The sequence below is a fragment of the Mustela lutreola genome, chromosome 1 (assembly GCF_030435805.1).
Source record: "Mustela lutreola isolate mMusLut2 chromosome 1, mMusLut2.pri, whole genome shotgun sequence".
Taxonomy (NCBI): Eukaryota; Metazoa; Chordata; class Mammalia; order Carnivora; family Mustelidae; genus Mustela; species Mustela lutreola.
This window is the reverse complement of record NC_081290.1, coordinates 202849276-202866310: the sequence shown is the minus strand read 5'-3', so window position 1 is coordinate 202866310 and position 17035 is coordinate 202849276. Positions and strand designations below refer to the sequence as shown.

General features: G+C 39.9%; 1 protein-coding gene across 6 annotated transcripts in view; it reads left to right on the top strand.

Moving 5' to 3' along the window:
- The window catches only part of OPCML (opioid binding protein/cell adhesion molecule like), a 1091065-nt gene that overhangs the window by 846379 nt on the left and 227651 nt on the right, over positions 1–17035 (top strand). For all 6 annotated transcript variants that reach the window (XM_059185328.1, XM_059185319.1, XM_059185311.1 and 3 more), the window contains one exon: positions 8662–8894. In XM_059185328.1, the coding sequence (XP_059041311.1) occupies positions 8662–8894 (233 nt within the window). The remainder of the gene's footprint in view (positions 1–8661; positions 8895–17035) is intronic.

Below are 17035 nucleotides of genomic sequence, written 5' to 3'. Positions count from 1 at the left end.
CTATCTATCTAATTAGGTATAAATCCCTTAACCTTTAAACATTCACATGACTCTAAAATCTAAAATTATAAATCACATGCATATATAACCACTAAAATTAACAACATTAATTTAATGGAGCAGATGATGTTTTATTAAATTAATTTCCACGTTGCAATGTGAATATGGTACTGACTGCTGTCAGAGCATCAGTTTTGACTTCAGTACGTCCCATATGAATTCTCTTTGCACATCATTTCATTTCAACTTTAGAGAACCTTTGTTACTATTGTGGACCCTGACATCCTTTAGCTTTCTTTGGCAGAAATGTACTGCTGAACCCTAAGTCCACCTCTGTATTTTCTCATCAGCCTGAGGCAACAGAAGAAGTACTCTTTGATACCGTTGTAATAATAGACACAAATCTGAACATTTAAATCTAATTGTGGTCACCACTTGCAGAATAGGTATATATATATTTTTTCAGAATATTTTACAAATGAAAACACTAAATTAAAAAATAGAAGTAAAGAGCCTATGGATGTTGTGTATGTGTGCCTATCCTACAGAGACATGCAAACACACAAATATCTCCGAGGATATCTACTTCACCTTCTATAGGTTCTTTTTTTTGCCCCCAAGCTTTATTGAGATATAATTGACTTATAATATTTTTAAGTTTGAGGTGAACAACATGTTGATTTGATGCACTTATTTATTGCAAATGATTACCACCTAGCAAAAGCTAACACCTCCATCCCATCACATAATTAACATATCTTATTTGTAGTGAAAACATTTAAAATCTACTCATAGCAACATTAAAATATATAATACCACATCATTATCTATAATCTTTGTGGGTTCTTTTGATACCAGTTTGAAAAATATTGTCTCACTTTTGATCATTATAAATATGTACTGATCACCTAATAGATGCCAGATGGACTCTGCGAGGGGCTGGTGATAAAACGAAGACCACTGACATGGTTCTGATCCATGTGGTGTACATAACCCAAGTGGGTAAAAAAAATCCAGTGTTGTACCTTCAATAAAGAAGTCCAGGATATTCTAAATTAACATTGCATTTACAAAAAGAGTGAGTGGAGGTTTAGAATGATTCATTTGTATTAGAGGTTAAACTCTATTCACTACTGTCTACTCATTAAGACAGAGAGGCATGCAAGGTATTTTAGGTATTATCCCAGTAAAAGGGGCAGACACTTTCTGGTTAACTTCAGTTTCTAAAAATGCCAGTTTTCAATTCTCTGAACACTAACATTTACAGAGTTAACGATGCAGGAGAGATTTAAACCAAATACATGGTTTAAAATACTTGTTCTTGGGACACCTGGTTGGCACATTCGGTTGGGCCTCCAACTTTTGGTTTTGGCTCAGGTTGTGATCTCAGGGCCATGAGATTGAGCCCTGTGTCAGGCTCCAGCCGAGCGTGGAACATAAAGCTCTCTCTGCCCCACCCATCTGTGCTCCTGTGCCCATGTACTCTCTCTATCTCTTAAATAAATGAATAAATAAAATATAATACTTGTTCTCATTAATTAATTGATTGCTTGTTCTCTAGTCACCCATAATATCTAAATGTTCCTGCAGCTATTTGCGAATATAATTGAGATGTGACTTCTATTTTAAATTAGATGTGATTTTCAGACATGCATTGGATTGCATTCAGATTTAAGATTGTAAAAACTTCAGCATCTAGTATGCAGGTCCCAGAGAGCATTTCCTGACCCCTCTGTCTCAGATATGCTCCCAGGACCCATGGCATTCACCATTTCTTAACCTGCTTTGCTTTTACTCCTTGCCATTCTCTGAAACTAAGATGCTTATTTACTTATATGCTTTCATTGTCTCACTGGACATGGCTTCAAGGCCCATAACCTTTGTCTGTTTGCCAGCCAGCATTCTCGGTTCCTGGAACATAATCTAGTATACATTAAATATTGATTAAATATCTGTAATATGAATCATCATAGTTTTTTATATTGTATTTTCAGAGGCAAAATATAAAAACAAAAGCAAACATGAAGAACACGGACAAAAACCTTAAAGCTGGCTGATTTCACTTTTTAGGAAGATTTTATTATTTTGATTAAATTCCAAGTTGTCTCTTGTCTGGTTTCTTGAAGGCAGTGGTTCTTAAAGAGAAGTCCCCAGACCAGCAGGATGGATTTCACCAGGGAACTTAAACGTGCAGATTCTCAGCCCACTTCCAACCCACTGAATCAGAAGCACTAGGGAGCTGGACTCAGCAATCTGTGTTTCAAAGAGCTCTCGGAGTGAATCCAATGAATGAAGTTTGAGAACCACTGCTTGAAAACATGGATTTCCTTTATTTGTACCTCCTCCTTGAAAACAAAGCAAAATGACTCTCATCTTAATCCCATGTCCCATATTCAGTGGAGTCAGAAATGACAACTTTGCCTGCAAGATTCCTTTCCTCCAATGTTTTTTGGGGGGGGGCATTTCTTTGACCTTTCTGAGTATTTTCATTCTTCACAAATAGCTTGAGGTGGTTTAAGAATGTACAGAAGGCATTTCCAAGTATCTATCCATAAATTTGTGGGAAAATGTTTAGATAATGCCAACCATCTCGTACTGGCCTTATTACTTGGATTCTTGAGACACAAGCACTTTCTTCTCAAGGAGAAGACCACAACTCTTTTTTTTTTTTTTTTTTTTTTTAAGATTTTACTTATTTATTTGACAGAGAGAGAGAGAGAGATCACAAGTAGGCAGAGAGGTAGGCAGAGGGGGGGCGGGGAAGCAGACTCCCCGCTCAGCAGAGAGCCCGATGCGGGACTCGATCCCAGGACCCTGAGATCATGACCCGAGCTGAAGGCAGAGGCTTAACCCACTGAGCCATCCAGGCGCCCCCTGCCCTTTTTTTTTTTTTTTAAAGATTTTAGTAATTTATTTGTCAGACAAAGATCACAAGTAGGCAGAGAGGCAGGCAGAGAGAGAGGAGGAAGCAGGCTCCCTGCTGAGCAGACATCCTAATGTGGGGCTCAATCCCAGGACCCTGGAATCATGACCTGAGCTGAAGGCAGAGGCTTAACCCACTGAGCCACCCAGGTGCCCCTGAAGACCACCACTCTTAAGTGCAGGAATTCTACAGCAGGCTGCCTAGGTCTAAATTCCTTGCTCCAGTTGTACCAGCTGTTAGAGTCTGGAGCCTCTCTGCGTCTCAGTTTTTGATCTCTAAAGTGTGATAGTAATAGAATGTGTCTCAAAGGGTAGTTATGAGGATCAGGTGATTTAATATATGGAAAGTTCTTACACTGTCCTAGGTAACTATAAGTACTATGTAATTTTAGACATTACAGTAGAGTTGTAATGAGTTCTATCTTATCAAGGAGCACTAGATAGGGTTTGTACAAAAGTAAGAATTTGAGAGACTTAAAAGAGTTTTCAAGAAATTAGAAAGTTGTCATTAATGTTTCTTAACTTTCTTCCTGGATGCCCTTATTTAACATAAAAATTTCTCCTCTGTGTGCTTCTGGTTAATGAGAGTCCAACACAGTCATAAACAGCAGGGAAGGAGTCAGGTTTGGAAGAGCACTTAAGCATTTTTTAAAAAAAATTCTTCTTCCTACTGTTCCCTGTTATGTTTCTTTCTTGTCCCTCAAATAATACCATTATTCTTACAAGTGTCTTTATCATTCTTTAGGTTCTAGGACCGCACAGACTCAATGAACCAGCTCTCTCCCATTCAGAGAGATAGATTTATCCATTTAGCCTCTATGTTCACTAATGAGGCCCAGGTTCAAGAGCAGGTAACTTGGGCTATAGATATGTCTAGGGTATGTCTACCCAAGGAGTACACAAGGCTTTCCAAGGGCTGTGTGGTAGGGCACTGAGAGTATGTTTTGCCTCTGGAGGATAGATTTTAACTGACCTATTTTAAAGTCAGTCCCTGGAAACCCCCCTGGTAATTTGAGCCAAGTTCCATGCACTCCAACTTGCAGTTGTAGATCTTATACACGCACTGAAAGGCTTTTTTGTTTTGTTTTGTTTTAATTAACTTATATTGTATTATTTGTTTCAGGAGTTCAGGACTGGGATTCATCAGTCTTACACAATTCACAACGCTCACCATAGCACATGCCCTCCCCAATGTCCATCACCCAGCCACCCTATCCCTCCTACCCCTCCCTCAGTTTGTTTCCAGGGATTAAGAGTCTCTTATGGTTTGTCTCCCTCTCTGGTTTCTTCTAGTTTCATGGAGCACAATGAAAGTTTTAAGAGAATGCATTCAGGATCTCAGATTTCCTAAATCAGTTGCCTGAGAAGGTGCTTGAAATTAAATTGTAATTCTGGTTCTCCTTTCAGACGGTTCCCACTTTCTAAGTTGTCCAGGAAAGAATTTACTTTTACTTTCATTGTCATTTACACCATCCAACTATTTAAAAAAAAAAAAAAAAAAAGGCTTCCCTTGGAAGGGGGCCCCACAAAAGGAAGCAGAAACATATATTTGTAATAAATTCATGGTAAAGCGATGCCTTGTCTACCTTGGAATGAGAGAGAGAGAGGGAGAGAGAGAGAGAGAGAAAGGTGTTTACTGGCAGAGGACAATGTGATTTGGCCTATTAAAATAAACAGCATTCAGTTTTACCTACCTTTCTGGCCGTATTGGGTTAAACTACGTGCTTCTAAGTAAAAGAGAAACGTATCTTTAATAGTCATTTGATAAGACCCGGTAAAATGTTAGCAGTATACTGTCCAGATATTGTGAAATTGAATAAATTTAATACTGAGTTACAAAGCCTTTTGCAAGTCAGGTATTTTTCAATTCATTGCTTTGAAAGAAATTGAAGGAGGAACTAATTGAATTGTCAGCTGTGAGATCATTAAAATAATTTTTGAAGCTGTATTACTGTGTGATTGTTGGCACACATCTTGGAAGGGGTTCAAAGAATTGAGTGGCACTGCTATACAAGATTCTCCCTTGCTTATGTGAACTAGGTTTTTCTCAAACAAAAACAGGAATCAAATGGGTCCTGAGCTCTATCTCATTCTAGCAGCAATGGTATTTATTCAAGGTACAATTTTAAAAAGCTTCATCTACTCTATTAAGTACTAGATTTCCAGTAAAAGTTTACTTTTTATGTTTAATTATACTTAAAAACATGGACAATATATTTATGTTGTTTTATCGATATTGTCCTTGTAATGATAACTCATTCTAAAAGAAGATAGTATTACTCAGAGCTTTATGATCACAAGACATAAAAGAAATCTCAATTTCAATCTCTCTCTATATATTTGCAAATAAATATGAGAGCTGATCAATAGAAGATTTTTAAGTCTCAAATACTACATCAAGATAAAATCCTACAGAGGACATATTGGAAACACAAAAGTTAAGGTTTTAAAAAGGAACAATGCACATTTTATGACTAATTAAGAAGAGCTTGTTCATAAATTTTGAAACTAGACAATCAAATCACTATTGCATTTTAATTTTATTGAAAAAAAATGGATATATAAAGGAATATTGTGACAGTTTAACTTTAAATCTGAATATTCTCCACAGGCCAGTAATGTATCCTTTTAATTTAGATTTTAAAAATTATATCAACTTAAAAATGTGCAAGAGGTTACATAATTTAGCAAAATGAAAGCAACATATGTGTTTGTACCTTGTCACCTGAGTTTGTGTGGTCCTGAGGATTAGAAGGTGACTCTCTTTACTCTGTCCCAATTTACCATCCCCTTCTAAGCTTGCCAGTTCCTGGCATTGCACAATTAGAACTTCAATGTTAGGAGTTATTCAAACAGGGATTTGGTGTTTATGAAAACACAACTGTTATGAAGAAAGGTTGCACACTAACCCTTATCAATCATTTGCAACTGAGAGTAAATGAATGAACTTATCTTTTTTTTTTTTTTTTTTTTTTTTTTTTTTTTTTTGGTTCTGCTAATAAATGCTTTAGGAAATGTAGAGTGGGGAAGGTTCTTTAAGGCTTTTTGATCTTCATAAAGGAAATATCAAGTTGCTAGAGAAGGAAAAAAACTACATAGAGACTGAAGCTAGAGTTGCAAGATATGGAGGAAACAGCATGGCTTCTTTTTTTTTTATCACCATGACACACCTGTGAAGGTGGCAGTCACTCAATAATACTTGAATTATCATATTCTAATGGCAAATAAGGTTGGCCCAGAAACTACTGGTGTTCAGAGAAGTCTGTGTCAAGTTAAAAAGCAAAGAGACAAACAAACAAACTGATTCTAGGAATGTTAGTGTATGATTCTATTTCAGGTAAATAAATCAACACAGTCTTTACATATGTGAATATATGTATGTAAGGAGTGAGATGTGGAAGAAATAGCCAGAATGTTACCAAATTAAGGGCCTCATTTGTTCACATGTTTAATCATGCTTACTTCATTTTTGTAGTTTGAAAGACAGCAAATAAAAGTTAGAAGAGAAAAATTTCTTCTTGTCCTTTGAAAGCATCTATTTATCAGCCTAACCCCAAGGTTGCCAGGACCTGCTGACTGACAGGTGGACTTATGCATAAGACTTCTGGGATTGGAAGCTAGTATTATTTCTGTGTGCCATACCATCCAGGGAGAGTATTTTGCTAAACCGAGTGCTGTCCCCTTTCTCTTCTTCCTCTTCTTCGTCTTTTTTTTTTTTTTTTAAGATTTTATTTTATTTGACAGAGAGAGACACGGGAGAGAGGGAACACAAGCAGGGGGAGTAGAAGAGGGAGAAGCAAGCTTCTTGCTGAGCAGGGAGCCTGACGTGGGGCTTGATCCCAGGATCCCGGGATCATGATCTGAGCCAAAGGCATCCACCAAATGACAGAGCCACCCAGGTGGTTCACACTTTTCCTCTTTCAACAGAAATTTGTTATTTTAGTGCTTCAGTATTATTCTGCTCCTATGGCCATTCAGGATGACCACCTTGTTAAGGGAAAACAGTATGTTCAAATGTGCTTGATCTCTCTCCTTCATTGCCAGTGTCCTTGGTGCTTTCATCACCTGAGCCTTGTCAAAAGGCTCTCTGCTTTCAGTCAAAATGGGATCAGAGGGGCGCCTGGGTGGCTCAGTGGGTTAAGCCTCTGCCTTCGGCTCAGGTCATGATCTCAGGGACCTGGGATCAAGACCCTCATAGGGCTCTCTGCTCAGCGGGGAGCCTGCTTCCTCCTCTCTCTCTCTATCTACTTGTGATCTCTCTCTGTCAAATAAATAAAATCTTTAAACAAACAAACAAAAAGGAATCAGATTTGGTGAGATATGGCAATTTTTTTTTCTGTTTTTTCACGTGGAGGTGCTGGATTCATGTTCCTTGTGCCCTAAGGTGGGCCTCATACCTCTTTGCTAGAATGTCTGCAGAGACCGGCACAGGTATAATTGTACTTTCCTATTTGCCCAGATACTGCACTCAGGTTCAGACTAAAGCAACAAGTGGCAGGTGGGCGTATCTAGGGCCTTTAACTACACCCATCTTTGCAATCCACATTTATAAGGGATTCCCTTTTGTTTTCTTTTTCTTTCTCTCTTTCTCTTTCTTTCCTTTCCTTTTTTTTTTTTTTTTTTTTTTAAGAGAGAGAGACAGTGAGAGTGAGCAGTGGGGACAGGCAGAAGGAGTAAGCAAGCTCCATGCCCAGCACAGAGCCCCATAGGAGGCTCAATCTTATTACCCTGAGATTATGACCTGAGCTGAAACCAAGAATCAGACACTTAACCTATTGATTTGCCCAGGTGCCCCTCTTTTCTTTTCTTTTCTTTTCACAGATTATAGGATCATGATGCACATATGCAAATTTTCTTTCTGACCAGCAGGTGTATTTGTTTCTGCATTAAACTTGAAAGACTGCAAGTAATACATACCAAAAAAGAAATTCCATAGTTTCCAGTTGTAGGGAAGAAGGGATGTGAGGTTATGAGGGAATAAGAGGTTAGCTCTTTACCATGATGATGTCTGAGGTGACATCAGCTATATTATTCTCTTGGAGGGGGGTGGCCGTAAGCGGGAAAAGGAACACTAACTGACCACTTTCTTATTCTTTCTGCTGACATTTTTAGAGGTAGCCCTGACTTCCTCAAAAATTGTTGGGTTTCTAAGGTGAATTTTATCAATCCGTGTTATAAATCGTAGTTTGCAGGCTTTGGGTAGCTTAGGGGTACAAGGAGATTATGGATACTAGGGAGGCCTGGCAGTAAAAATGTTCACTTTTTGACTAACAACAAGTTAGGTATTTGCTTTTTGGATTATCTGTGACCTTATTTGAAATACTGATCTACTTTTCTCTCCCCTATGCCCCTGGGCCACTTCTCCCACAATGTGGTAAATGTACTCAAGAAATATAAACTAATTTTCATATAAGCCGAGGGGGAAAAATAAGATGGAAAGCAAATATACAGCAAAGATATTCACATAATATGTTCCTAACTCAAATAGGAATGATTTTATATCATCAGTTCTTCAAGATGATTCAGGCCACTGTTACCCTATATTTAGGAGGTTTCATCAATAATTGACTGTTTCCTTTAACATTGGGTTATGTTGTTTCATTTAGTCTTCAAAATATAGCAACCACATTTCTAATACAATCTCTCAACACTCTCTTCTTTCTTCCCCACTTCTCTTTCCTTTTCCACCACCCCTCTCCTACGTCCCTCCTCTCCTTTCTCCACACCCCTCACTTACAGGTGTACCATAGATGACCGAGTCACCCGGGTGGCCTGGCTAAACCGTAGCACCATCCTCTATGCTGGGAATGACAAGTGGTCCATAGACCCTCGAGTGATCATCCTGGTCAACACTCCAACCCAGTACAGCATCATGATCCAGAACGTGGATGTGTATGACGAAGGCCCGTACACCTGCTCTGTGCAGACAGACAACCACCCTAAAACTTCCCGGGTCCACCTCATAGTGCAAGGTGAGTCACAGCTGGATCTGGGAGTTAGAGGTCTTGTCAATGATGGAAGGGAAGCATAATCTCAAACTTGGCTTTTACTCATGTATGAAGACATGAAAAACATTTTCCTCTATAGAACCCCAAGATTGAGTGTTGTTTTGGATTCCTTCCCATCTGCTGGGTTCTTTACTAAGTACTGAATAGCTTCACAGTTTCTCAATTTTATCTTGGTCCTTCTGTTCTTATTAACAAATTGCTTGGCATGTGCTAGTTAAACTTTATTAAGTTATTTAGTACTCTGGAGTTGGACAAGAAATACTAAAAAATAGTATTGTGCCTTTCAGTTACCTTTCATAAGATTATTCCATAATAAGAGGTTAATAACATCGATGTGAAGTTATGTGCCTTGTGACTGGTTTTTGGATGGTTGCTGGGTGTGTGTGTTCCAGAAGGGGTTCTGGGTGCTGTGGCCAAGTCCTCCCTGGCATGGATGCTGGATCTTTGCATCTCTTTAGCCTCACAATGGAGCTGAGATTAAGGAGGATATTAATCAAAATGCTATCTCCAGGTCAATGTCAGAAATACATTAATAAAATTTTTTGAAAGGGGAGATGTTTTCTAACATCGTCCCGCATTCTCCCTTTAAAAAAAATCTGTGTCAGTGTACCCAAGCATATTATTCAATAGGTTTTCATTAGAATTTCACAATGTAGGGAAAAAAATAAGGGTGAGAAATGGCAGATTCCCAGATATCAACTATCAAATATTAAGAATTAAAAATACATTCAGGTAACAACTGTGAGAATTTGGGAGCCATTTTAAAACAAGGCAGCAATACAAATGGACTTATTTTAAACTGTCCTGCCTAACCTCACTCCCCCATCTCCCTCATCACCATGTAAAGCAGTTTCTGTCAGGTTTTGACTCATGGTAGCAATGAAGTGCTAAGGAGACTACTTCCCACGCCCAGTGCCATAGCCTTCCTCCACTAAAGGAGAGGGTTGGGTAGACTTTTCTCACTGTTTCCACGACTGACCTGTTGGAGTCAACCCTGAGCTCTCCTCAGTGTTTGAATGAGTCCCTGGGTATGATTCAGTCTTTTGTAAGTGCCTTTTATTAGATCCCATCTGCAGTAGATTCAACTTTTTTTCTTTTTTCAAATTGTAAAATGTGTGTGGCATCTTGGCTTAGTTCATGTGGATCCCCTCACCCTTGCCTTACTAAAGAATATAATTTTTCTAATTTCTGTTAGTTTCATGGAAAGTTTCAGTATAGATTCGTGTTTTGTTGTTGTTGTTGTTGTTTTATACTTTAATCACTTGTAGAATTCAGGATAGATATCCTTTTTTTTTGGCTAGAAGAGCTCTTCACCAGATCTCCAGTTCTGTGGGGCCATTTGTAACAGCTTGTTCCAGACCAAAGATAAGTCTTCTGCAGCTCTGTTCCCCATCCAGACCCTGGTGATGCCATATTGCTTGAAGCCCAATCTCAGTTCAGCCTTCCAGCCCTTCTCTCATCTCTGAGGGCTTTCAGATGCCCACATCAGCCTGCATATGACAGATGTCTGTACACTCCGCTGTTTCCATTCTCCATACATGTCCCACCCAGGGGTATGGCTTGGTAATGATCTCTGCTTTGGAGCTACAAGACGGCTTGCCATCTGGAGATAAAGACAACTGTCATGCCTGTTGCTTCTTCTCAGAGGCTGGTAGAGGCACTTGGTGAGATCAGTTATCTGAGATGAGCTGGAATGTCTGTTGAAAGTTCCTGGGGTGCAGAAAACAAGGGGGTGTGAGTTCTCACTACCCCGCCTGCCACCTGGGCTTGGCTCCAGAGGAGCTGAAATTCTCAGCATTGAACTGACGCCTCCGTGGCACCTTCGTGGCCTTGACAGCAAAGTTATCTTAAAATTCAGGAAATGCAGCACTGAAATAAAAAAGAACTGTCAGGCACTGTACAGAAACAGACTCAAACAGAACAAGGCTATCACTTTTCAGGAAATAAGACAGATTGTGTAAGCATGTCAAAGTCAATACAGGCCATAAAGGGCTAGTGATGTAGAGCTTCAGGGATAATGTGCTTCATAAGGCCCTTGGAGCAATTCCTTGGGATGGATATGGAAGTCAGTGGGGTCTCCCTGTGGGTCTCATAGGTTTGAGTCAGAAAGAGTCTGAGAACAGGCAAGAGCAGAGCAGTGGAGTGACTTCAATTTCAGAGGTCAGTTCCTCACAGTCTCTACATTTCAGGCCAAGTGACTATTGTAGCTCTGGGTGGCTGAGGAGGCCTGTGAAATCAAGTGCAGAAGATCAGGAAAGGTGGGGGTGAAAGGAGACAACCTTCCCTTGGAAAACTCAGCAGATGGTCTTTCCATTTACTGAGAGGTAAAAGGAGGGCACGCAGGGAGCTGCATTATCTTCTGTCTTGTTTAGCAATGGAGCAACTTATTCTTTCATTGGAGACCAGTTGAATTTCTAGTAGGTGGAAACAGAGACCCCACTGCTCAATTAGAAAGAAGTCTAAGAGTCCTCCTTCTTCCCAGCACCTATTGGCTTTTGTCCAGTCTATAGATTAATTTTTCAGACTTAGTGTTAGTTCAGGTTAGATAAAGATAATGAAAGTTTCCTAATCCTCTTAAAGAAGATTTATCTGACTGAGTAGAAAGCTTTTGGAATACAATAAGGCATGTATAAAACTGAGGCCTAATCTTGCCTTTAATTTCAAACTGCTGATGGGTATTGATTTTGCAATGAGAAAAACTGAAAAATTTCCGAGCTGCAACTTGTCTGTTTAGAGAGAGAAAGAGAGAGAGAGAGAGAGAGAGAGAAGGGTGTTTATTTATCTTCTGTCCATTTGAGGATGCTAGAATCTCATCACTTCTGCCAACCAAGTGCCATTAGCAGAAGGGAGAGCAATCCCACAGGGTCCTGGCTTTGTCGCTCCCTGCTGCTGCAGTGTGAGGAACTCAGATATGCTCTGTCACTAACCTCGGAGCCTGTCCTTTGCTGTTTTATAAGGTGGCCTTTGCCACATATCTGATGGGATTAATTTCCAAGTTTTCTTCTTGAGAGAAGCTGTGTTTAAAAAAAAAAAAAATTATCACTGATTCTCAAGACACATTTGGCCATGGAGGAGATAATTTTAAAGCCCCATGTGAATATGTATGATAATGTGACCGGGACTGTGTACCTAGGTTTTAAGAAAATCCAGAGCAAGAGAGAAATGTTTCTGTGGATCCAGATTAGTCAGGTAGGAAAATCAACCTGGCAGCCCTGTACAGCCTGAATAATAGGGAATATGTTACTACCATCACTGAAAAGCTGAGACTTGAGTGGGCTGTAGGTCTACTTATGGAGATGGAGAAGGTTCCTCCAGGAGATAGTGTCCAAAGGAAATTGGGAGGATTAATCTTAATTCCTTGAAAGAGGAAGGATTAAAAGGATATCACCTACCTTTTTGAGTCTGGGGAAATGCTGAAGACCTGGCTAGTAATTATTAGGCACAGAATTAGGATCCTGTGCCACCAGGATGGGAAAGCATTAGTCTTGCTAGATTTAGGGATAAGGAAGTCACAGACATTACACAGGTCCTATAGAGCTAAGGTGTAACTCAGGATCAGATGAGTTATATTTGAGATTCATCGTGAATCTTCTAGAAGGAGAGTAGGTAAGATTTTTGAGATTAACTCTTCCTACACAACTGCAGGGACCATAGTTTATATATCTATTCCCAGCACATAACACGCTGTGTGGGGCATACTGGGCATTCAGCAAATGTTTGAAAAATGAATGGAGGGACAGATTGATACAGCAAATGAAATGGCAAACGAAGGCAGTGACCATAAAGCCCCTTCAAGCAAAGAGGAGTGGGGAATGAGTCAAACACTGTCCAGACGACTTGGAGCGGGCAGTAATTGGGAACAGTTCCCTGGAGGGATGAGGGTCTTCAGTGTGACAAGTTAAGAGATACACCAGGGATAACATGCATTTATTTAGCACTTCACAGCACCGGTCACAATCTTTGTCTCGTTTGACCCTTAAAACAAGCCCTGGGAGGCTGCAGTGCAGTGACTGTTCTCTTCATTTTGCAAATTAGATAACTACAGCTCATGGAGGTTAAGAGAGCAGCCAGGGCCCCTGGTGAGTAAGTAACAGAGCTGGAGCTTGAACCATGGCCATAGGACTCTGAGATCAATGTCTCCAGTGGACTCCAACACATCCTCTCCCAAGTATATCTAAGGTTAGTTCTCAAATTCAGATCCCAGGGAAATTTTCAGTTATCTTTTCTTCTCCCCCCCCCCTTTCCCCTGCTACTGATATTGCATTGCAGCAGAAATTGAGGACAAAGCGTAAGAAGAAAATTAGCAGTGGGGGTGGGTTGCCAGTGCTGCAATAAATGGTGTAGAGAGGCAGAGAGAGGCAAAGAAGAAGATAATTAATTTACTAGTAGCTCATCCCTCCAGGGATACACGTTTTAAATGTTACCTCTTTATCCTATGTAAGTACTGAAAACTCTGCCCCTCTGAGAATTCAGTATCTAATTGTGATTCTAATTGTCATGAAGTCTTCAGGACTCTGAAACTCCATGGATATCCTTGTGTGGCCATGGCTGCTGTCCTTGTCCAGGATAGACTGGCAAGAAGATAAACTGGCTATTTCCTCCGTGGATTTTGACTTTGTCTGCCTGCTCTCTTGGCTAGTTCAGAAATCCATTTACTACCAGGTATTTATTTTCATGGATTCGACTCCTCTTGCTCAGCCTGATTGTATGCAAATGGCTAGAAATAATGAATTATGTTTATTCCTTACATCAGAGACTCTAAAACAAGCTCGTGCAATTTCTGTGTCTGCAAAAGACTTTGAGTCTTTGAACCTGGAGTCCATTCAGGTGAGACTGTTTGGTACCCAACATAGAGTTTAGAAGGTGGAGAAGTCTGATCTGCCAACCAGTCCAGCCCTAGATTCTGCTGAGCACCAGTCAACTTCTGCATTGGGCACATACAGCATAAACCTTAGTTCAGTTGATCCTTGCACCATCCCAACAATGTCTACATCAGATTCACATTGTAAAAATAAGGAACCTGAGGCTTAGAGAGATTAAAACTTTGCCCAGAGATGATGGCACTATTACATGCTTTAAATTCCCTTCACTCAATTTGTCTCTGTAAAACAGCTATCAAAATACAAATAAAGTACTTTGAGTCATCTCTTTTGATTATTCTTCACAACAGCCCTGGGAGACAGAACAGAAAGTCACCACATTCTAGGGTTCCTGGGTGGCTCAGTTGGTTAAGAATCCAACTCTTGATTTTCGCTCCTCATCTGCTGGGCTCCACACTCAATGGAGAGTCCACTTGAAATTCTCTCTCTCCCCTTCTTCCTCTGCAACCCCCCACTTTCAATCTCTCTCTAAAAAAAAAAAAAAAAAAAAAAGCCACCACATTCCAAGAAAAGAAATTGAGATTCAGCATTGAAATCATTTGTCCCAATTCGACTTGCCATGCCTTCAGGCCTGGTGATGTGATTCTAGATCCTGTATGTTTGCACACCAGACTGCTAACTCCTAGTTAAACAAAAAGGACAGGTAAATGTTACTATTTGTGAGAAATAGAACAAGTTCTGATGTGCTGCTAAGAAGAGTGGACACCCTGGAGTCTTGCTGGCAATGCTGAGGCCAGGGGACCAGGGAGCAGATGGGCCAGGCACCGGTAGAGTGTTTCCAGCGGGCAGGGGAGGCAGGTCTGCCCACAGGTAACAGTTTTGCCAAGGACTAACCTATTTTCAGATCTTCCTTTGCAACTAACCTCTTTTTTTCTGCTATTTTCTCCTCTTCTCCCAAATATTACAGTCATTTAAATTAACATGTGTAATTTGGGGCCTAAAGAGAAGCAGGCATTCAACCTGAAATAAATTTAATTTATTCAGCCTCTATTTTAAATTATAATCGCATTTCTTCTTCACAGAGGCAGGGTGGAAAAGTGGAAAAGAACATGACGGGGCATCAAAAAACCCATTTTCCAGCCTGAGTTCTGTTCCTGACATCGAGGCCTGAATTTGTAGGATGTTCCCTTCCTGGTTTCTTATCCCGGGGTGATGAATAAAATGCAATGTACTTGATTTTATTTAGGTACACATATGCATACCTTGATCTTATACATTATTCAAATGTATATTTTTGCGTTTGAAAGTAAAGTTCTGCAAAAGGGTCTATAAGCTTCAAATTCTATGCATATGTGCAAATAAAGCACATAGGCCAAAGGGTCTGTAGTACAAAATAAGTATGAGTCTTTCTCCAGACTTTGTTTTGTTGGTTTTGAAATGGAAGTGTCAAAGAAATGGCAAGGAAGTCCTTTCTAGTTATTACATTTTATGATTTATTAATGTAATTTCTCTGGAGGATTTTTGTATAGTCAAGTATCTCGGCTTTCACCCACTGATGGGGAAATCAGAGGGTTTACTCTTAGTCTCCTTCTCATTCTTATTTTCTTCAGAGCCCTTAAGATTTGAAGTCTTCTTGCTAACACCATTTTTAGTGGTTACTCTGAGCTTTCACCCACACTGGTAGTGGCTCCCTTTTCCGTTACGGAAGGTAGGAAAGAAAGACATCCTCTCCTTCCCTGTTCCACTCTGACATTGGTAGCCTCTGCAAACCACATCAAATATTGTTAAACATGCTAACATTCTTAATTTTGGGGTTGGGTAAACTGAGAAGGCCACTACAACTTAAAGGGAACCGGGAATGAAGTTGTTGCCCTCAGAATGCCCCCATCACCTAATAAAGGAAGGTTCTCAAGACTCACATTCCACCAGAGGGGTATCCCCACACTGGCTTCCAGCACACATTCTTGCCTCAAGATTGGAATGAGGCGCACACTCCCCACTCTCCATTCTAAGATCCTATCTCTTCCAGTCTTCAGATTGGGTCACTCAACTCTAACCTGAATGTGACAGCCATGTAGCTGGGATAGAATTCATGTTCACTCTACCCACTCTACCTCTCATGTGTGATTGATAACAAAACAATCAAGCACACATTCTGTAAAAAAGAATATTTCTCCTTTTATCAGTCCCTACTCTTTTTGTTGTAGGGAGAAGTATGGGGCTTTGTTCAGCTCTGTTTAGAAACTAATATTATCTTGCACACACACACACACATACACAACAACACAGTCAAACATGCTTGCACAGACAGTTTTCACAGGTTTCATGGCTATTTCTTCTGTGGCCTGTGGAGTTCCATTCCATCCACCATTAAATATGTAGGTCCAACCTCTCTCTAGAAGGAAATGAGGGGGGGGGGGATATGTAACTCTAATAATAAGAACAATTCCTTCTGTAACTCTAATAATAAGAACAAGGAAGAGTTAGATTTTCCAAGGGGAATGAGACCAAGCAAAATTTGATGTTGAATGCACACATTGTCAGAGCTAGAGGTGGTTTAACCAAGTCTGCCAAGGGGTTAACATTTTCAGTTGAGACACCTGGCTTTAAAATTGTGTGGGTTTAGGGGCACCTGGATGGCTTAGTCACTTAAGCATCTGACTCTTGGTTTTGGCCCAGGTCATGATATCAGGGTCCTGAGATCAACCTCACATCAGACTCAGCTCAGTGAAAAATCTGCTTGTCCCTCTCCCTTTGCTCTAACCCCAACTGTCTCACTCTCTCTCTCAAATAAATAAATAAAATCTTTAAAAAATAAAAATAATAAAAGTATATGGGCTTGTATTGAGGCAAAGGCAAGAGACTTACACATGATCTAAGATGGTGCCACTCCTGGCACCTAGCTTGGTGACATACAGAAGCCAGAAACAGAAGTGGGGCTGTCATCTGCCTTATTTTTAATAGAATTAAATAAATGGAACAGTCATAAAGCCTGTTCTCAAAAATCATCACTGATGTGGAGATAGAGGAGAAAATGAAATGCCTGTTATATTCTACTCAATTTACATGGTGATCTCAGCTCATTTCCTAAGAGTCTGGTCTGTCAATAGCTCAAGTAAATACAAAGATATCTTTCCTGTCGTGAGCAGAGGAAGCAATCACATTTTAGAAGAAGGTAAATTATTAATGTTCTTAAATTCCCCTAACAGAGTAAAGTTCTTCGTGACCCTTGTATAGTCAGGATCCTACATAAGGTTTCAAATTTCACCACCTACAAGATTAGTC